Source organism: Macrobrachium rosenbergii, chromosome 6 (assembly GCF_040412425.1).
Source record: "Macrobrachium rosenbergii isolate ZJJX-2024 chromosome 6, ASM4041242v1, whole genome shotgun sequence".
NCBI classification, from domain to species: Eukaryota; Metazoa; Arthropoda; class Malacostraca; order Decapoda; family Palaemonidae; genus Macrobrachium; species Macrobrachium rosenbergii.
In genome coordinates, this window is record NC_089746.1 from 19,889,106 (window position 1) to 19,911,674 (window position 22,569).

At 35.0% G+C, this 22,569-nt stretch overlaps 1 protein-coding gene across 17 annotated transcripts in view; it reads left to right on the top strand.

Annotated features, from left to right (window-relative positions):
• The window catches only part of LOC136839275 (popeye domain-containing protein 3-like), a 465,954-nt gene that overhangs the window by 373,779 nt on the left and 69,606 nt on the right, over positions 1-22,569 (top strand). For 16 of the 17 annotated variants that reach the window (XR_010853282.1, XR_010853283.1, XR_010853281.1 and 13 more), the window contains exons 3-5: positions 15,122-15,279; positions 15,823-15,925; positions 17,145-17,285. Coding sequence is in view for 13 of the 17 variants with exons in the window: in XM_067105090.1 (XP_066961191.1) it covers positions 15,122-15,279; positions 15,823-15,925; positions 17,145-17,285 (402 nt within the window). In the remaining 4 variants the exon portion in view is untranslated. Of the gene's footprint in view, positions 1-15,121; positions 15,280-15,822; positions 15,926-17,144; positions 17,286-21,878; positions 21,897-22,569 lie in introns of all 17 variants that reach the window. The other variant, XM_067105079.1, reaches the window with a different exon arrangement.

Below are 22,569 nucleotides of genomic sequence, written 5' to 3' on the forward strand. Positions count from 1 at the left end.
TCTTCTATTTCTTATCTGCCTTGGAGAAGAATCGTTGTACTTTTTGTCACTCTATACACAAATCCAGAAGGAAATTCCTTTGTGTCGCACTTTTGTGATACCAGTAAAGGAACAGTCCTTTTAATTTCTTTATCTCCAAGTCTTTATGTTGTCTTCATGTGGTGGAGGGGATTACTTGTTCCACTGTTGATAACGTGAATGTAAGGAGTCCTATCTTCTCAGTAAAATTAGAGAACAAATCTATTTAATAAATCCACATACAGTTTCTCCATACTGAAGAGGGAACATACGGTATGTGGATTTCTTAAATATATTTGCTTTCCAGTTTGTGGATTTTCAAGATAAGAAGAAAACGAATTGACTAATAACGAAAGAGTTTTAGGAATTCTAATATTACCGAAGGTTTTGTAAGTAGTCAGGGTCCATAAAAAGAAAGGAACATCACTGTCAATTATATACATCTTTCAGTTGCCAATGGATGTGGCGACCCCACCGTCCACCTTTGCAAGGTGCAGTCAAAGTGGGCATGGAGGCAGGGTGTTGCAACGCCCAGTTCATGATTGCTTGGGACATAGATCGCTCAACTATTACAGACAGTAGCGTCTGGCGGGGTCACGAAAAAGAAAGTGAGATTCGCAACTAAATTCATAAAGACTTAATGAGAAACTGGAAGGCTTTATCCTTTGGCGCTATCCCCTTCAAAAGGGAAAACGTGTACGTATGTTTGTATGTAATGAATGTATATGTATGGATGGATGTATATATATATATATATATATATATATATATATATGTATGTATATGTATATGTATATAATGTATACATGTATACAAAATTTGTAAGGTTGTGAAGTAAGCTTGTCTTTAAAGTAAAGGGTTTATGCTTAAACAAAACAAATCCCACATAATAAATTGAAGAAGAAACATGTAGCTTGTACTCTCCTCGTTTATTTGTATTCTGAAAGAGGGAAGGAGATTTCCCGTTGAAGCACTGGATACGTTCCCACCATGCCTTTATATATATATATATATATATATATATATATATATATATATATATATATATATATATATATATATATATATATATATATATATATATATATATATATATATATATATATATATATGTATGTATGTATATATAAATATATATATATATATAAATATATATATTATATATATATGTATATTTATATTTATATATATACATATTATATGCATGTATACATATATATATTATATATACATGTGAATATACACACATACATATACATATTTGTTATAAACTAAAATTCATTCATGCGGGAGCATTTATTTGTAAAGATAACCTTCATGCCATAGTGATATATATTTTCGTTCCCAAACTGGTATTGACACTTTTTCCAAGTATGTAAAGTAGATGTATGTATGAATGTATGTATGTATGTATGTATATATGTATATGGGTGTGTGTGTATGTTTATAAACGTGTGTAAATATGTAAATTGTGCATTTGTGAGATGTTTATGTAAACACAATATGTGAAATTCGCTAAGATAATAGAATATTTAGTACAAATTGGGATCAATCTCTCGGTCAAAGACAGAACGGAATATTAACTTGAGAGAGAGAGAGAGAGAGAGAGAGAGAGAGAGAGAGGACATGAGAGAGAGAGAGAGAGAGAGAGAGGCACGGACATGTGTGTACAGAGAAACAGTAACCTTTCTCCATGCCTCACGATGCCCCAGGACTAACTAGTCCGGCGTTCATTTGTAGAAGTTTAGATATCCGTACGAGAGCGGGAGGAAGCTCAGCGCCAATCTCCAAAATTAACCACGAGGGATTTGTGATGTTTGCTGGTGGCTTTGATGACGCATTCGGAGTCCTCGTCATTATCTCTCGCTCCATCATATCGGGATGCGTTTGATGTGGAGCTGCCTGTTGCTGTATGAATTGTATCTGTCGAGGCTTTTTTTTTTTTTTTACTATTGTACAGTGTTTATAATGCTCGTGTTGAATTTGTGTTGATTCAGTGTAAGAAGGTGCCTTTTAAACGTATGATGATACGTATGAAGGATAACAAAAAACCTCAGATGTTGAGGATTTAAAACGTAGTGATAAAATTACAGTAACCTTTTAAGAATTTTCGAAGCTCCAGTTGTTACGCTGGTGTATAAAATATGCTAAATAAACAAAATTCAAAATTATCGTTTAAAAATTGACAAGTTTGTTACCTAAAGGATGGAAGGTTAAGGCTTACGAGTTCGTTTGGTAAGGAACCAAAGATTTAGGCCAATGAGGTAAAGAAGTAAGGAAATTTTCTAAAAGTATGACTCTTAGGTCGTGTTCTTTTATGAACACATGCAAAAGATACCGGAAAAAGTCACTACAGTATAGTTCATAATAATATAACCGAAAATGTTTCATTAAGACGTCCAAAAAGAAATTCGTTGCTAGTGCTAAGTAGATAAGTCCTCTTTACGGCGAGAATTGCTATGAATACAAAGAATGCTAAACTCCTCTACATTAATCCGTCTGGAAGAAAATGAGGAAGAACGTCTGAAATTATAAGATAAACGTTTTTCCAATCAATCAAATCATGAATGACAGAGTTCATGTAAAGAAGCATATGTAGTGAGGTACATTAAGGCTCTCGCGGGATACAAAATTGTGAATGACAGTTAGAGAACCTTAAATTCCTAAGGTAGAGCAGCAAAGAGAAGTTTCGAGTTACGGAGGAATTCGGTGAATGAGGGAGGTGAAGCGAAATTTAAAAGACAAGTGTCTGGTAGAATCAATAGGAAACCTAATGATGGTAAGGGCTGGAATCATTAGTCACTATAGAGCCCATCAAATCAGAGATTCCCAAACTGTCATTTGGGAACCCATTGGCTTCGATGTCTTAGAGTTGAGTTCTAGGTATGTACATTGTGTGTATATATGTGTATGTATATGTATATGTATATATATATATATATATATATATATATATATATATATATATATATAATTTTTTTTATCTAATTTTTAGGTCTCATTCTCTGAGGTATTTTTTCTTCTGCTTCTCTGTCTTCAGCTTAACCCTTATCAATGTGGGGTTGCTGTTTCCCATCAGCCTTCTTTGTATATATATGTATATATATGTGTGTGTGTGTGTGTGAAGTGGTATTTGCGCGTGAAGGCATAGATATTCTTGCCCACTGGCAGAGAGAGAGAGAAAGGCTACAGTGCTATGCTTAATAGATAAGGGGCAAGAAGACGGATAATGAGAAAGTCATATAGCGTGGGAATCAGCTGTAGTTGGGATATCTCATTAAACGTGAGGGGAATGTTCAGGGAATCACGTAGACATTATGTGTTGCACTGAGAGAGAGAGAGAGAGAGAGAGAGAGAGAGAGAGAGAGAGAGAGAGAGGCAATTTTGCCGCTTTTTCATGAGCATTACTCTGTTGTTCTTCCTGGTCTTCTTCTTCTTCTTCCTCTTCCTCTGAAGAGGAATTATGGTCTCTCTTACCGCCTCTCCTCTTGGCCGGTTTGCTCCGGTGGCCGTGGGATTAAGAGAGATTCCTTAGCCCTAAATGCCGCTCAGAATGTTATATTACGTTTGGAGTGTGAGTTTGCTGCTGTCTCGTAGTTTTTTGTATTGTTCTTTTGAAGGGATATTACGAAATCCGTCAGAAATAAGTACGGAATTTTTGTGAGTAAAGATCTTTAATTAGATTTTTTAGCTGCTCTCCTGTTTTTATAAGTAAGCTTCACTTTCTTACATTGTGTATGATTTTTATCCTAGATGCTTCTAGAAATCTAGCTTTAAGTATGTCTTACTTGCTGTTCCTCACATAGTGGATACAAGTCTGCAGTCGCTCTATCCTTGGCAGAAGTTTTATCTTAATCGGTTATTTTTTCATGCATTTTCACAATTAGTTAATAGTCTCATCATATTTGTTTTCAGATGTTTCTTCCTGTCATTATAACAATACTTTAATTATGTTTTTTTTTATCATGTTCTTGTTTTAATGTTTATAGACTCATTACATGTCAGTTTGTGCTGACCGTCTTTCAGTCTGTTTACTTAAGTTTTCATTTTCTGATGTTCATATGCAGCTTGCCAATCATGTAACAAGATTACTTGGTAAAAGGTACTGCATTTGCCTTGATAGAAGTAGAAAATATATACATAAGAATATGTACGCAAAGTACTGTACTACTTGATTCAAAATTGACACCGTTTATGGAGTCATTACATAGGAGTTGATATGTACATCTTTTTTTCAGTAAAAAATCTTTTTTAAAATACTTTAGTAATCCGAAGACATACCATATTTAGTAAGCAAAGCAGAGAAATTTTCTCTTCTGTTAGTAACGTCTCGTTCCAGTCAACGCCTCGTTGAAGAGGAAAAAATATAGTATTGAATTTTTTTAAATAGAACTTCATCGGAACTTCAGGAGAAAATATTTAAGTAACATGATGAAAACGCTTCTGCAGAGGTTGTCAGTTCGGTACTAATCTTTTTATGTAGTGCCATTTTTTATGATGAACTATTGTGTATCATTTAGACTGGACCCTCTTCATTTTTTAATCGGGTACGACTCCAGTAAACCACTCCAGTTTTGAGACCCTTGTTAGCTTAAACTGGCTGCAAAGGAACTTCATAGTCTCGAATTTGGTTCGGTCGATGATGAATTGTGGTTTTCAGTTTTAAAAGACAAAAATGAAGTTTTCACTTTGATCATTATTAGTTACGAGGTTTTAATAAAACTTCGATGTAATTTTGTAACAAGTAATTATAATTATAATTCGATATTTGTTTAAACTGGATTGAGACTCGTTAATGTACAGTATATGTAAATATATGAAGCAACTTCATGGCGAAAGAACCGGCAAGTTAACACTTCGAAGGGGAATAGAAGTATATATATGTGAAATCATCATTCACATAACTCTGACACGAATGTGATTTATCATTTTTCTATTCTGCTATTTTTTTGTGACCTATATAAGGCAAATCGTAATATTCTGAGAAAATATGACGGTGATTCACTTATCGGCATAGTTATATTACTCTGTTTTGCGGGAAAATTATAAGTAATCAAACAAATTATGTTTTGAATTGCTGGCTTTGACCTAATATTCCGACGGAATGCGTTTGCATGACAAGTGACATGGTCGTTCGATTCAGCACAAGTCAGTGTTTGACGTGAGTGATTCGGAACATTTATTACTTGGCGTTAAACATGACAGTTATTGAACAATATATTGCATGAATGGTTAACGTAATTCGACGTTTGCTGCAGTGAAATGAAATAGCAGACTTCATAAGAAAAGAAAAACGTCTCCTATACTGCGAATGAGATTTTGTATTTACGGTTAAGTCTTGTTACTAATATAGTATTTTTCATTATATTTCCAATAAGGAGCTTTGATGCTGATATTTTTCCTATGGCATTTTAATGGAAGGAACGAACTCCATATCAGTGACAATCTTCATATAAGGTTAGGTAATAATACTTACATTACAGCTTCCCACAAGTACACGGGTAGCTATAAAAAATAATGAAGACGTGTCTTTCTCTTGTGTGTCTTTCTTTGTATTGAATTCTTGCCCACTGATGAGTTGATGTGCTGTCTTATCGTTCCCATTATCATTTGCTATGTTTATATTTCGTATGTTGTAACAGGCTTGACTCGGTGCCCACTTTCCGTTTTTATGCATTCGTGCCAGTCCTCGCAACATTAGTTTATGAGGCATTTTTAAATCAGCTCAGTGATCTGGTTAAGCCATTTTAATAATAATGTAATATGAAGTATTTAATTTGTAGAACTTGACCTGTTTTTGAATTTTTGTCTTTTTTATCTTTGTGTTTATTTGTTGCATTTTTAATTATTCATTCCGGTCTTCTCAGTGTCTTCTTTGTTTGGTCTATGTTCGACTGTCTTTTGAGTCTTGTCTGTTTACTGAAGTGTAAGATAAATTAAACATATTGAGTGATGATTCAATGTTTAATTTATCATACACTTTTTATAAAAGAAAACTGCATTGGAAAACTGCTTGATACTGAATTTAATGTACTGTCAAATGGCATCCCCATTTTTGTCCGTCTCCTGGGATCTTGTGCTGAGGTATCTGCTGGTGCAGCGATTTCTCCTCTATTTTTTTCTTCCTCTCACCACCTCATCCCTTCATCTTGTTGTCATAGAGACGCCATATTTTTTCATGTCCTGTCTTTCTTACACTTGTTATATCCTCCTCTCCAACATGATTATAATCCTTTGCCTGCATTCTTCACCTTCCATTTTACCATTTCCCGTCTTCCCTGAGGTCGGTGACTCTTAGAATCCCCGCTGCATTTTCATTGACCCAATGAACAGATGATGGCAGAGAGAGAGAGAGAGAGAGAGAGAGAGAGAGAGAGAGAGAGAGAGAGATGGGGTCTGGGGGTGGGAATTACCAAAAGGAAGAAATGCCCCGGGAGAATGTTGGGGGAATCTCCTCGTCGTGAGAGTGGAGGAGGTGGGAGGCTGAGCGAAAGGATGTTGAGGTGGAGGCGGAGAAGGGCGAGGGAAGGTCTTTCATCTCCGACATTATATTGTTGTTGTAGTAATGTATGAGGAGGCATTCCTTAAAGGAGATGGACCACTTCAAAGGGGCTCTGTTTGCTTTTACCCTCCACCGGAGTGTTTGGTCTCGCCGAGAGGTGGAAAAAAAGAACAGAAGTTACGGCCTTCATCTTTTTCTTGTCTTTCCCCCTTCGTGCATGACGAAAATATAGTTTCGTGGCCTTAAGAAGTGCTTTCGTAACGTCACTTCCTATTTTACTCTTGTCATTCGTGACCTATTAGTCAGGAACGTAAAACAGCATCTTTGCGCTAAGAAATTAATCTCCATGACGTTTACAGTCTTCCGCCAGGAAAAAAAATTGTGAGAGAATCTCGGCTATTGGGTCACGTTACATATAAAACTGGGTCAGGGTTACGTGCTTGCTTTCAAGGTCGTCGAAGATATTGCCCACCTCTGGCTGTGCTTGTGCTTCTTTTGGCTGCATTTGTGGCGGCTGCCGGGGAGCTTTGGCGGTTTGGCTCCTCGTTGATTTAGAAAGTGAAGAAAACCACAACTTTCGTTTCGTGTTACAGTCTGTCTCAGGTTTGAAAGCTAAGGAGAGAGGTTCTTTTAGTGATAGTAACGACGGTGATAACAATTTCAATGATGAAGATATCCAAATGGTGGGGTGGGGGGGGAACCCATTGGTTTTCTCTGAGTTGGTCCAATTGGTGGGGGCGTTGGGAACCCATTGGTTTTCTCTGAGTTGGAAAGTGAATGGCTTTATTTTTTTTTTATTCCAGTTTCATTATTGGCTTTTGTGGGATTGTTAAGCTCACCTCACAACTCACTTTTATGGCGACCATAAAATGTGGAATGATAATATTTTATGTCTCTATGTCATTAATGTTAATGAAGCGAAAATGTGTTTTTAATATACTCTCGCGCTATTGATGTTAGAAATGCACAATACAAGTGTATATTTCATGGATCATGTAACATGGACCATGGAATAGTTAGTGAAAGAGAATGACCTCAGTCTTTTTCTGGCCCCTTCAAAACTTACTGTCATCCATTGCTGCTCTCACCAGATTCCTAAAGTCTGATGGATATGTCACATACAGTTTTAGTTTTGTGTCCGCCTTCAGATCTTAAAAATTATTGAGGCTAGAGGGCTGCAAATTGTTATGTTGATCATCCACCCTCCAATCATCAAACATACCAAATTGCAGCCCTCAAGCCTCAGTAGTTTTTATTTTATTTAAGGTTAAAGTTAGCCATGATCGTGCGTCTGGCAACGCTATAGGACAGGCCACCACCGGGCCGTCGCTGAAAGTTTCATGGGCTGCGGTTCATACAGCAATATACGGTGTATAGAAAACTCGATTGCGCCGAAGAAACTTCGGCGCTTCTTGTACTTGTTTTAAGGCAAAATCTATCACCTTAAGTTCAGCGTTCCTCGTATTGTGCTTTTGATTTAGCATTTATATGAGTAATTCTGTACACAACAGTTCAGTTCAATTCCAATTTGTAGTAGAAGCTGGAGAACGCTAGGAAGGCTTGTAGTCAAATCATGGAGAACCTTCGCCTTTCTTATTTTATATAACTCAGGGAAGTAAATATCAATTTGTCCGAAGGAAGACATCGTTTTATGCCCCTCGTGTCTACTGTGTTTACTCGGGATGAAAATTTGTATTTTTCAGGTTCCGCTGGATTCTATACTGTTCTTTGGAAGCTTGAATTTCAAATCAGTGGCTCCCTTGTGAGCTTGTTCCATATGAATAGGGTTCATCTTCGGAATAACAGTAAAATGCTTCCTTTTCTCGCCTCAGCCCTTCGTATGAGTACCTCAGTGTACATATGTTGAATACCAGTGGTCCCCTGTTTAACAGTGTACTATGCAATTGTTAGTTAATCATTTGTGGTGTTTGCAGCTAGGGCGGAGAAAGGCTTGCAGCCAGCAACCATACCCCCAAAAGACTTGCGAAGAACTTTGAAGTCTAAACGCCTACTGGAGCCTTTAGATAGAAAGGCGTAAGATATGTGTATGTAAGCATGTATATGTGTATGTATTTATAAATTATAGGTATATTTTTATATAAAATATATATGTGTGTGTGTGTGCGTGCGTGCGTGTGTGTACCTACCTCTTATTCAGTGGCAAAGATGCAAGAACAGTATAATTAGGTATTTATGTAAATATTGTCTTGTTCCCCTTTTTCGAAATCTGTTCGAAGATATTCCGAAGCCTCTTATATGGATATAAATTTAATATTTAAGATCTTAATGTGTTTTAGTCTCGTTTTCAACTTGCTGCCCAATATTGGACTACAGATATTGAAAAAAATTAGCAATTGGATTTCTTTAACGCGGTGTGCACCTAGGTGTTAGATTGGAATCGATTGAATTAATTACCTTGTATAACGAATTTTTGTTTCGTATAAACAGAGAGTACTGTTGATTTAATAATAATAATAATAATAATAATAATAATAATAATAATAATAATAATAATAAAAGCCAAAGCCAATAGCATTGGAAAAAAAAAAGTGATTCGAAATATTGACATATGGAAAAATTTCCCAGAATTTTGCCTACCATACACAGCGCAGAGACTTGGCACCGTTCCTCTTTTAAGTTGCTGAATTTTTGAAATGGTAGTCTATTTACGACATCGATCCGCGGGCGAGTTCCCACGGGTGTCATTGTTTGCCTCCGTCCGTAGAATGTTTTTTTTTTTTTTTTGCGGGGGGAGGCTCTTTAAGAAATGTTTTCTTATTACCCTACGTTTATCCAGACGTCCTTCAAATGTTACGCCTTTTTTTATGGGATCTTTGTTCCCAGTCCTCTCTCGGCGACGCCGGAATTCCAATCAATACGTTGTTCAGGTTCTCTCTTCCCCATGGCCTGCTGATCTCTCTCTCTCTCTCTCTCTCTCTCTCTCTCTCTCTCTCTCTCTCTCTCTCTCTCTCTCTCACACACACACACACACACATACACACACACACACACACACACACATTGCATTAGATTAACGTCTTATGTTCATCATTTGTACCTATATTAACTAGGGGTACTATTTTCCCCGTCGTCCTTACACTATAATTAATTTTATGGATTTGATACGTATGCCTTCCATAAGCGTATTATGATAACACTTTTTTCTATAATTTTTGACCATTTTTCTACGCCAGTAGCATGGTGATTTTTTCCAGATGTATGTTGTGTATGCATATTAGCTTTAGAGTTACATAAGCCTGATCATTTGATTCTTTGCTTATATTCTCTTATAATGCATTGTACGTATCAATGGATATTGAATAATCCTTGTGGGTTTTAGTTTGAGATTTTCACAACCTTAATGCTGATAGTGATGTGTGGTCCATTAGTAACTGTGCGCCATCTTTTCGGTTAGGTAACGGCTAAGGAAAATCGTAACTGGGGAGGGCCAAGAGTATAGGCCTACGAGCGGTAGCAAAGACCGGGGAAATATCTAAAGAAATGTCGTGGGACTTCAGTAAAACATTTCACCTTACGCCATTTTTCATTTATGAGCGGGTGAGGTCAGAAGGGTAGTCCTCGAGTTTCTCAGCAAGCCTTTAGGAGTGAGGTTGTTAGCCCCACGCTCTTTTTAACACCAGCAGGCGCTGGTACCCTTTGACAAACTTGGTCTCAGGAATCATCAGCCACGAAGGATAACTGTAACATGGTAAAAGTGTAAGGGAAAAGAGGAAAGGAAAAAGAAGAGTTATATAATGCAGAATATACTTTGATTTCCGTGTCACCTCTTGTTAAGAAATTCTTCAGTTCGGTGTTTCAAAAAGAAGCCTGCTTTTCGAGAATGTGAAACGTGTAGAACAATTTAGAAGTCTCCTGTTTGCCAGGAAGTTTTGTATTGAGTGATTTGATGATTTTTCTGAAGTATGTTTAGTACTATCTAGAGCTACTTTCTATAATGTTAATACTGATCGGTTTGCTTGCAAGATTTTGTTCCTGGCAAACCGAGTCACTTTCTTAAGTTAACGAGGAATGGTTCCTGGGCTGAAAATTGTTGGAATCGACTTTTAATATTTTTGCTCTCAGTCTCTTGAATTTAGGTTCCTCTTACGATCACATTGTCCAGATTTTATATTGATTTCTTGGTATCGAAATGATTTTAATATTATTGCTTTCCCAGAATTAATTATCTAATTTATTGTTCAATAATTTACCTATGTAGTCTGAAGTATTTTGTTTTTTAAGATCACCAAGATAAGGACAATAGACCGCTACCTAGAAACAGCTTTGAAGAATTAGAACGCTTTTCAAAGACTGGAATAACGAAAAATAAAATAAAAGAAAAAGATTCAAGAACAAATGAAGTTGGTCCAGCCTACCCCTTTAGTCAGGTCGATGCATTGAACGGCAGTGTTTAGATGCGCATAGCAGTTACATTCGAAATTAGGAAGCTTAACCCCCCCTCTCTCTCTCTCTCTCTCTCTCTCTCTCTCTCTCTCTCTCTCTCTCTCTCTCTCGTTTTCAACGAGGAAATGCTAGCTAGACACACATCCCCAGAGGAGGAAGCACTCGTCAAAGAATGGGTTGTGTCCAATGAAGTCCTTATAGTGGATACGACGATGTCAGAAAGATGAGGGAGGCTTGGCTCCAGAAAAGGGAAGTCTCTCTCTCTCTCCCTCTCTCTCTCTCTCTCTCTTCACTTTTACCGGTTGTCTAGTTTTATTTTTTAATGAAATGAAATCAGCTGGCGGTATACCTTAGGGTAAAAGTGGAAGTTACTTGTATTTTTTAGTGTACAACTATGATAACTATTTCCAATAGTAAAAGTGAGCTTGATTTTCAAGGTTAGAACTAGCTGACTTTTCTTTAGTAATATGGACACATTTAGTCGTCCATACTACTATTATATGACACCAAAGAAATTTATCCTTAACCATGAACACCACTGTTTAATGGTTGATGCCACTCCAGTGTGCTCGTTTTGAGAGAAATTGGGCTAAATTGAGGCAATATCGCTTCGTTTAAGGACAAATCTTTTTCCTCTCTTCCTTCCTCTGAGGTAATCTCGGGTAATTTAGGCCCCTTCGGTAAAGGCGTTTGTTCTGATTACTTCCTTGTGGAAATACTCCTCACTCTACGGTAATGATTTCCGGAACACAGCCAGATGGCCATCATTTTTATTTTGTTTTATTTTCACTTTTATATATTTCGATACGCCAAAGGAGTGGCGCCAATAGGGTAGAGCCTTACGGCTTCCAGCAAGCCTTTATGGGTGAGGTCGCTAGTCTTACACCCTTTTCCATGACAACTTCTGGCCCTGGTGCCGAGAATATGAGGCTACTGAAGGAAAAGCCTGTTGTAGCGATATGTTTACCATTTTTATTTGGAAAATGTTTGAAATTGTGGGAGAGTGTTTGTTAGCAGAAACACTAGGTCTTACACAGCAGAACAGCCCATAAGTGGTGAAAGTGAATGGGGAGAGAGAGAGAGAGTGGACTGTGCTGCCACAATTTCTTGGACAGTGTGCCATTTGCTTGTATTTTAAACATAAATATTTTGCTCGTATTGTGAACATTTAATTCAACCATTTGAATCCCTCCTTAGTCCTGTTCACATTCTTGAGTGAACAGCTCTGCTGTTACCCCAGTATTTCATGTCTCCTTAAGAAGTCCCTTCCTGTACTTATGGGGGGGGGTATCCGAATCAAATTGAACTTTTTTTTCTGGATTTCCTTTAGGTAGGCATTTGAATATATAAATTTAATGCTTTTTCGCTGATAACGTTCTGGAAGACCTGTGATATTTACAGCTCTGTTGCCCGTTTTTTGCAATTTAGTTGTGATGTTTTATGTTCATTATAATTTCAGAATTGTAATTTCAGCTGGTTGTTTAATTTGCTTGACGATTGCCATCACCGTGGGAGATATCAGAAAAAATGATTTCAATGGAGTTTCTAAAAGTTCATAAATGGTTGTGTCCGAAGTTCTGATTTCAATCAGTTTAACCGAAATTTGTCCGATATGAAAGTAATGAAATGTGGAATCATTTTACCGTAGACTTTGTCTGTCCTTTTCCCCTTTCTATTTCTCAGCACCCGATAAATCAGTATTGGCAGCAACTTGTGTGGATGCTGTTTCTAATGTGTGGTACGATAAACCTATTTCGCCTGAACTAACGCATCATTTTCATTTGTTTCTCTGTTGTTTTTCTTAGATGTAATTGGGTTCTACATTAAAGATTGTATATCCTCCCTTTAACTTTGTCGTAGATCTTGAATATTTATTCACGAGTAAATACCAAGGTTGCATGCCACCTCATATATATATATATATATATATATATATATATATATATATATATATATATATATATATATATATATATATATATATATATATATATTATACAAGTACATACATGCATACATACACCTACGCTCTTTTCACCTCAGGTGAAACATTTTTAAGAAGGGGTTACTATTCCAGTGACGTGCTCCAGTCTGGCTTCGATTCACCAAAGTCTGTTAGCAACCAGGTACCTAATTCACTTTCTAGGTGAATAGAGGGACTGGTGTTGTGAGTGCTATAACCATTAGAGTATTGTGTGTGGGCTGCAAATAGCCTCACTGTGTGGAAATTTACAGATGAGTAAAATAGGCAAACTGTAAAGTTTTCGTCTGTATACGGAAACGATTCATATTTCTACTCGATATTTTAGTGTTGTTGTCAATTTTGTATTTTTAACACACACAAATAGTACAACCCCCTCCCCACTGAAGCATAATTCTTATCCAGCGCAGGAGGATTGCACATGCGTGTTGGTTGCCGCCTAAAGAAAAAACCGAGGATGCAGATGTTCGCAGGGACTCACACAGAGCTGCATCCCGGGCTACGTGATGAGGAAATCGGAGTAGAGGGGAGCGAAATGAGTAACCACTAAGAGACGCAGTTGGTCGAGATCCCGGAGATAATTGGCTAATCAGAAATAATAATAAGAGATTACTGTAATAGTCTGTATTTCCTAATGAGAATCCTCCCGTGCCCAATAAACTCCATTGGTCTGACGCATCCTGTTTTCCTCGTATACTTTAAATTGGGTCGCTTAATGACCATTCCTGTCATACTAGTGCGCTTTGAAAGAAGTGTCGTGCGAGGAAGTTTTACGCTGTGTATGATAATATAAACGCTTTGCTTAAATTGATGTTTGAGCAAGATTGAAGCATTTTAAGTTTTTTCGTCGTTAAACATTAGTTTACTTAATGATTTTCGGCCACCTGCGTTTTGGAAAATCACCTTGATGCAAAAGAGGAAAATAAACTTTTATGTCTCTTTCCATTCTGCTAAATTCTTTGTTAACGTTGTTGAGAACCTGATACTAAATATTTCAAGCGAAATTGTTCATTTCAGACAGACATAAAGAGGCGAATAATTACTGGCTTTGTCTGACTTTCGTTGACTTATATGCCAATATCACCATATAGTTTTTAGCTCTATTCAGTTCCATCGATATTGTATTTTCTCTAGCCAGCCAGATTCAAACAAATCTCACTTTATGTTGATAAATTCAGGTCTTAAGATCGATTTATTTATTTACGTAAACTAACGTTACTTTAAAAAACAGGTAATTGATAATCATCAAGTGAATAGCTGTAATCCAAAATATGTGAAATGACTTAGTACTATGAACTTGTTCTGATATTCTGATCTTTAGACAGAAGGCAAATTTTCCACAAATGGAATTGCAATATTTTATCATTTTCAAAGTATTCTACTCTGACATTTTTTCCTGATATTTATGAGGTGTATATCTGCCAGGTTGTGTGTGTGTGCTTTATATATATATATATATATATATATATATATATATATATATATATATATATATATATACAGTATATGTGTGTGTGTGTGTGTATGTATATATATATATATATATATATATATATATATATATATATATATATATATATATATATATATATATATATATATATATATATTGTCTGTAGAATGTAACCAGTGTTTTTAAGTGTTAGGTAAGGTTAATATGCATTCCTTTATAAAATAGTTAAAGATACTTGTCGACTCTCCATGAAGAGTGTGATCTATATTTACGGACTTACCAGTTTATCGTTAGAATATATCAGCTTTCACCATCTTTCGACAAATGATATGTTGACGGGTAAATTGTTTCATTGGCTTCAGTGATATTCTTTCCGAGTGTACTGCCAATTGAATGTGAAGGTAGATGTTAGTGGTTTTAATTAATTTATTGAATTCATTTAATGTTAATAACTTGGATGTTCAAGAGATTCAAGATATTCATTGAAAAATATATCACATCTAAAATAGCAGGGTAAAAATAATGATGATAACGTACCTGGAAGCACAGAGGTCCATGAAGTTGAGGTGTTACTGTATTATGAAATGGACCATTCCATCACCAGCCTCATTCTCATCCTTTCAAGAAAGTTGGAACTTGGATTCTATTGGGCCTTTATTGTGGTCTTCTTCATTTTAGTTTTATAGCTTCATTCTATTCTTCATCCTTCAAAATCTTCACATCTCTCGATCATTCATATAATTACTTTTTCCTTTCCTTTCAGGTGTACAGAAGCCTCTTCCAGCCACTAAAGGTATCAAGACACCAGTTCAAGCGAGTCATAAACTGCATGAAGCTCATTCGATATGTCAAGTTTCAGGAGATTTACGCTCAAGAGAAGATAACGAGGGTTGACTCACTCTCTCTGGTGCTTTCAGGAAGGTGAGGAAGATGTTCCCGAATTATAAGCTTGCACTTACACAGTAAAATGAGTCTTTGGGCTGTAAATTTATAATTATGTGGATTCCTGTTTACTGAGAAGAAATGAGATATTCCATTTCAAAGCAGTTGTGAGTGCAAAGTAATTTTATGTAACTATAAGCGAGTCCACGTGCTCATGAATTTTGCTTCTTGAGCCAGATAGAAAATTATTGGTTCAATTTGTCTACGGGGTTTCCTCAAGCAAGTGATGGAACCTCGGTTGTCCAAAATTCATCTAAAGTCGATTGTATATTTTAGTACTTTTACTAAATGGTTAAAATTTACCTAAAAATCCATGTGGACTTTATTGATTGCCCCTTACGTTCACTAAAGTTGGTCATTTAAACGATTATATATTTTCTCATCTTTTGAAGACCTTCATATAACGATATGATCTCTTGATCTTGTAAGACCAAAGTTAAATACAATTTCATGTCAAGATGAGTGAAGAGTATTGCGCTGATGGCATTTCAGAAGCATCTCTACATCTCTCCCTCTTGACAGATTGGTGATCAGTCAGAATGGCCGAGCTCTGCACATCGTTTCTCAGCACCAGTTCCTTGACTCACCTGAGTGGTTTGGAGTCTCCACTGATGAATTCTTTCAAGTAAGTCCTAAGCGTACTTGAATTGTTAAATCTATGTAGGCAGTTGGTTGTTTGTGGGTGTGAGTGTGTCCCCCCATTGGGAAAATCATTTTAGTTTTGTGTCAAGTCTTCTTATACAGCAAACATGAGGATCCGTATTTGATCGTTGCCCTTCTTATACAGCAAACATGAGGATCCGTATTTGATCGTTGCCCTGTTACGGAAACTTACATTGCATTGAAGAGCAATAGTTTTCAGGTGTAATACTTTACTGCTAATAAGGGCGGGGAAGGCTGATTTTTATTTAACCATACAGATTAATATTAATTTAGTTATTCTTTTGAAAGGGTGAACTGCATTGTGAAGGAGGTTGAAACATGCTTTGAGTTAATGGAAAAGGGTATTCATAAGCAATTGATATGATTTAGGGTGTTTTCTAGAAATGTGGCACTATTGTTCTTGTTGAGTATTTAAGTTGAATATTAGCTTAAATCAGGAGTTATCTATTAAGTGTTAAATATGTATGTACTGAAATAGCACATCCTGACTACATTGTAACTCAGCCTCGGGAAATTAGCATCAAATGGTTTTTCAGTAGTTGGAGAAGTCTGTTTTGCATATCAGCTTCGTGGTTTCTATAAGACTTGGTCCTCTTGAGATCCCTCTTACTAAGAGATCCAGAATTCTAACATAAATCTCTGTTAGTCAGACTCCAGTGCTTATTGTGTTAATAATCCATATCAGTCCATTTCTGGTTTTTTTCCAATTGCCCTTCATCCATAATTGTTGGTGCCAAAATCCCCGTTCCCCATATCTAATGGTATGCTTCAGGATGTTGTTCTTCCATCTACATTTTTTATCTTTTAATTAATGTCTTCCATCTCACATCTTTTCATTTTACTTTGGTGGTGATTCAACCTTCCATATCTTACATTAACTTTACTTTTATATTTGTTACAGTTATGTTTTAGTTTATGTTTCAGTTATTGAATGATGTATTAGTTTATGTTTTTAAATTTAAGTTATATGTAGTTAATGAATGATTTCTTCTATCAGATATAATATCACTGTAAATGAATCTGTTGTCTATAGTTTTTCAACTTACAGTACTGCATAAGGAGTCTACCAAAAGTTCAAACAGATGCATTGTACAGCACTTAAAAATGTGGATAGGGCTGGCAATGCCTCACTTTATAATTGGTAGAATGGGCTGCTTTCATTGTGTTCATTACTATTTCAGGTATCAGCAACAGCTATAGAAGATTCCCGAGTTCTCATATGGCATCGAGATAAGCTCAAATTGACTATCATGGGAGATCAGTTCCTACAAGCTGTCTTTGACCACATTCTTGGGAGAGATGTTGTCAAAAAGCTAATGCAGGTAAACAGTATTATTCCTTTAAGTGATTATTCAAGCAACTGGAATATTAATATGAGGTATAGGTAGGGAAGGTAAAATTTAAGGAAATGCCAGCATTCCTGTTAAGGAGAATTCATGCACAATAATGACGTCATGACCTCTTAATTCATAATCGAAACAAGTAAACCAGAAATATAATAATATTAACAAGGCTCTATTGTTTGGATGATCCAGCTGTTCTTGACTCTTAGAAAAGAGCAACTTTGTAACCATAGTATGGTAATGTTTATTTCAGGCTAACCCTCAGCCTGCTTCTCAGAAAGAATGTATACCTGGAAAGGATTTATGTTGAATTTTCATCCAAAGGTTTCATAAGATTTGAGCCAGATTTAGATTTCATTCTGTTTTTAGAAAAGCATGAGTGCTACAATTCAAGCTTTTTATTGAACCCAGTACAAGCAGATCTAGTACAGCAAAAATTAAGTAAAAGTAATATGCCAAGTTCTCAGTTTCACAGTTTATAAAACATCTGTTGATATGATATTGTTTTGCAAAGAAGATACTGTACCTGGATATTTTTGAGGCTTTCACCTGTCATTAATCTCTCTTTCTTTTAATAATTTCAAAAGTTTTACCACATCACACATAGATTTTGGTCATTCATGGTTAGTGTAGTATCATTGTTATATTTTATATATATATTTTTTAGAAATTTGGGGTGTGAAGTGGAGATAGTTTGTACATTATATAATATGTGCACGTTGCATTAATCTAGAATATTCAAGTACTGTTTTGTATAGCTAGAAAATGGTTAACAAAGATATGAAGTGTACATGTATCTCTTAAGTTTGCTGGTACTGTTGTTCATAGGATAGTTTCTGTTAGGTGAGTACCTTTAAGGCAGTACTGCAATGGCTTAAACAATTCTTCTGCTCTGTTGGTTTGGTCACTCAATGCTTGGATTATAATAATTGTAGGTAGGTGTAAATTATGGCCTTGGAAAGAAAGCTGAGGGAATGAAATAGCAAAAAATAACATCCATAAATGGGATCAGAGAATTGGTTTAGTCTTTTACTATTATGAAGTTCCCTGAAGTATATTAAGAACTTGAAGACAAGGTTTGTTATTATAATGCAGTCCTTTTCTCCTTTCGATATGGTAAGCAATTTTTAAAATACTTGTCTGATGTTATACATAAAAGTTAAACAGAAATGCTGCTTGTTTAATAAATAAAAGCTAAATGAGAAAGTAAAACTAAAACCCTTGTAAATTTGTATGATGGGCAGCATGACTGGATCTCCCTCAATATTATGCACTTTCTGTGGTTATTTGTTTTGTAAAATATTCGTCCAAACCATTTCTGAAAATAGTTTGGATGCCTAATATCTCCGGAGGAGAGTTATTTGCATAATTATCTGTTCTGAGGTAAGTTGTTCCTTTTTATTACAAAATATGTATGTTAGCTTGAGGAACTTTTAATGTCAAGTGAAACAGATATTGCCCAGCATAAAGGACTGTAACATTGCCTCTACAAATTTCTTACACAAAACACTAATTACCGTTTGTTAATTTGATATGACCTTTTGGCGTATCAGTATAAAAGTTTCAAAGGGAATATTTACTCTTTTCAGATAAATTCACAATACATTTTTCTGAGTCTACAGTTTGGATTCATGCTACAGCACTAAATTGGTTTTATTAGCTAAGTCTATAGTATAGTAAAAGGATACCAGATATTGACTATTCACGAATGACGCCTTCATTTAAATCAAGTTAATTGCTTAATTAATATGCTATATATATATATATATATATATATATATATATATATATATATATATATATATATATATATATATATATATATATATATATATATATATACATATTATGTATGTATACTGTATATAGATATTCAGGTGAAAAATATGAAGTACATTACATAATAATACAAGATATATAAATGAAAAATAGAATTACACAATGGAATTATAAGGACAGAGGTCAGGCAAAGAATAGCAAAGCTAGAGAAGTGCAGAGCACCATAAGAATGTAACCAATTTATTTTAAAAATCACTTAATATATATCATAAGGACGAGTCAGAATTTACGAGACTGCTATGAATATGAGGACCAGGACTTAGACCAGGCAGTGGTTTAGATATACTTTTTTATGTATTAAAATCGGTAATGCACATGTTATGAAAATGGCTTTAGCTCTATACAAATTGATATAATTGGACAGCAATGACAGAGGTGGCAAATCTATCAAATTTAATATTAGAGAGTGCTTTCCTAAGTACACTTTGATAGTTTCATTTGTTCACATGATGCAGGAGGTCTTAGGGTAAAAAAAAAAAAAAAAAGAATAAAAATTACCATATCATAATGGTACTTATGTCAGCTGAATAACACCATTTGAGAAATATAGACCAAATAGAATCAGTTGTATATTTTTGTTTTATTATAGTGTCAGGGTTCGTGCCAAAGTAAATGTCCATTTGCTGTCTTAGAAATAGCAGTTGCTATGTCAGTAACAGCATAGTGAGTAAGGAATCGGCAAAAAATTTGTTAACTGTTGGCATTTTAGTACCTAAGCAAAAGGAAACTGCTAGAGAGAATGGAACTCCTTTTGTCTGGTTTCACCCTTTACTGTATTTTTTCCATGTGCTTTTCTTGACCTTTTAACTTTTTAAAGAGTTTACCCAGTACTTTTAAGCATTGAAATGGATCTTTTTTTAGCTATCATAGACTATTTTGATTGATCATTACATTGACCTTTTTAAGTTACAAAAGACCTTAACATTCAAGATTAATTTTTTTTTTTTAGAAAATACCCCAAAAGGCCTTATTCAATTTTAACAATGCAATATTGTTAGGTAAGAGAATGCTGCAAGAATTTAATACACTTTGGTATGATAATTACCTCTACAGATCTTTTATGATTTCTCTCATGAAGCACAGGACTGTGATTTTTTATAAACCATGATTATTTGTTTCTATCCAATAGATGTAAATAGCGCATCACCACTAGCTAAGGACTGCAGTGTTAAGATTTTGTGAGATCCTCTGTTTTATGGAGAGCTGCAATGTTCAAGTTCTTATTTGTTAATATTTTCGTTTTTACAAGAAAAAAAGAACAGACAACAAAATAAAGAGAAACCAGGTATTTGTGAGGGAAATTGAAATCTGAAAATATTTCTATTTGAGATTTTTTGTGATTTTCTTTTGATTTAGTATATAATACCTCATTACAGGAAAATATAACTCAACTTCAGCCCTCATGCTTCTCTCTCTCTCTCTCTCTCTCTCTCTCTCTCTCTCTCTCTCTCTCTCTCTCTCTCTCTCTCTCTCTCTCTCTCTCTCTCTCTCTTATATAGTAACCATAACTCATCATCGATTCTGAATATGAATATGAAAGCATGATTTGTTTTTCCATGCAGAAAAATAGTAATTGTTGTTAATAAAGGGGCATTGTTTAAGAGAAGAAAATATGGATTGGGATGCTGGTCATGTTGTGCCATTTAATTAATTTAGGCATTATTTTATTCCTATTGTAAAGTCATAGCACGTAACAGCATACGTCTCAGATTAACAATGTTTGTGCATTATGTGCCACAAGTAGGTTTCAGCTCCTGTGAGTGTAGGTTATAGAAATTTATGACAGCAGGTATCTACTATTCTCACAAATTACTTTTTAATTACCAGTGAACCTTTCAGGACTCATTATATACAGTTTTTCATACGTAGTTTTAAGGATTTTATCTCATACTTAAATTCTTAATTACAGTATATTTAATTATTCTTGTTATTCAAGTCATCAGTATTATTAATTTAACATTTTTAAATATTTACTAGATAAATTTTTCTGTCTTTGCATGATTTTCAGCTCATATTTTTGCACAGTTTCCAAGCAAAATTTTTTTATGATTTTTTCAAGTTATCTTAATCATTTTTATTCTTGCAATAATGGTTTTGTGCAGTGCTCTTAAGTTTTGGAGAAAATCTCTAATTGTGTTTTACATTGTTAAGAGACTTTTCTTTAAGTAGTGGTTCTCCATTTCCCCCTTTAAAAATGACACTCTTTGTCATTGAGATCTTGGGCTCCTTTTTCATATAATGTCACTTTTTTTGGACTGAAAAATTGTATTTTCTTGTTCTAGATGTTAGCTTTATTTTAAGAAGAGATTTGATGTTGCATTACATACAAATAGTTTAGTCTTTTTGCAACACTTATTTTAGAAATTAATTTTTTTCATGTTACATAGAAACTAATTTAGTGTAAGTTACATTAATTTTACGCTTTGTTGCAGTTTTAGTTCTTCGAGACTAAGTTTAGTCTTGTAGTAAGTGACTTACTTGGCAGCAACATGCATTACCTGTACACTCATATTTTCAGGTCTCTTTTACACATGCAGTTAAAGTTTTATTGATGTGTATTTCCAGTTATACTTAAGCTGATGTTTGATTCAGTATATTATCATAACTTTGAGATGACTTGAGAAGTCTCTAGGCAGAATGTGTTAGAGGGACCATACACTAACACTTGTACATTGATAATAATGATTTCATCTCCAATGATCTTGACCAAAAACTCTTTACCAATACTTACAGATTGCAGAGTTTAGAAGAGTAAGTCAGCATCTTGTTACTGTGGTGCAATTCTCTCTTTCTCCCTCTCTCTCTCCCTGACACTGTCTTTCCATCTCTGTTCTTTTATAATATTTTCCATTACTGTATCATGTGTAAATTTGTAAGACTTAGAATATCCTGCCATACCAGAGTATCTTGATTATCCAGTTTTTTTTTTTTAATGTGTGAAAACTGCTTTTTTTCTACTCATTAATTTGACTGAATTGTTTGGTATTTATGTGGACATGCACACCAATGGACATATGATTTCTTTAATTATTATACCATGTTTGAGGAAGGGTGTACGTTTAGGAAAGTAAGTAAGCCTAGAATTTTTACTGAGAAAACTTGATACAAATGTAGCTATCAATTATGTTTTGAGGTCAGATTAATTACGCATTACTTTGTTATTATGTACCTGTATAATGTCGTCATCATCATCATCAGCCACAGCAGCAGCACAGTAGTGGTAGCAGTATTATTAGTAGTAGAAGTATAGTACAGTACAGTAGTTTCAGTAGTATTATCTGCTGTTGTCATCATACTTCAAAAGTAAATTTTTCTCCTTTAAGATGATTGCAATTCTGAAATTATCCATAGCAGTCTTCCTTGAAAGAGTTTGTAAAACAAAATATGGTTTCGTATTTTTACTTTCTCCTATTCCTCAGTCTTA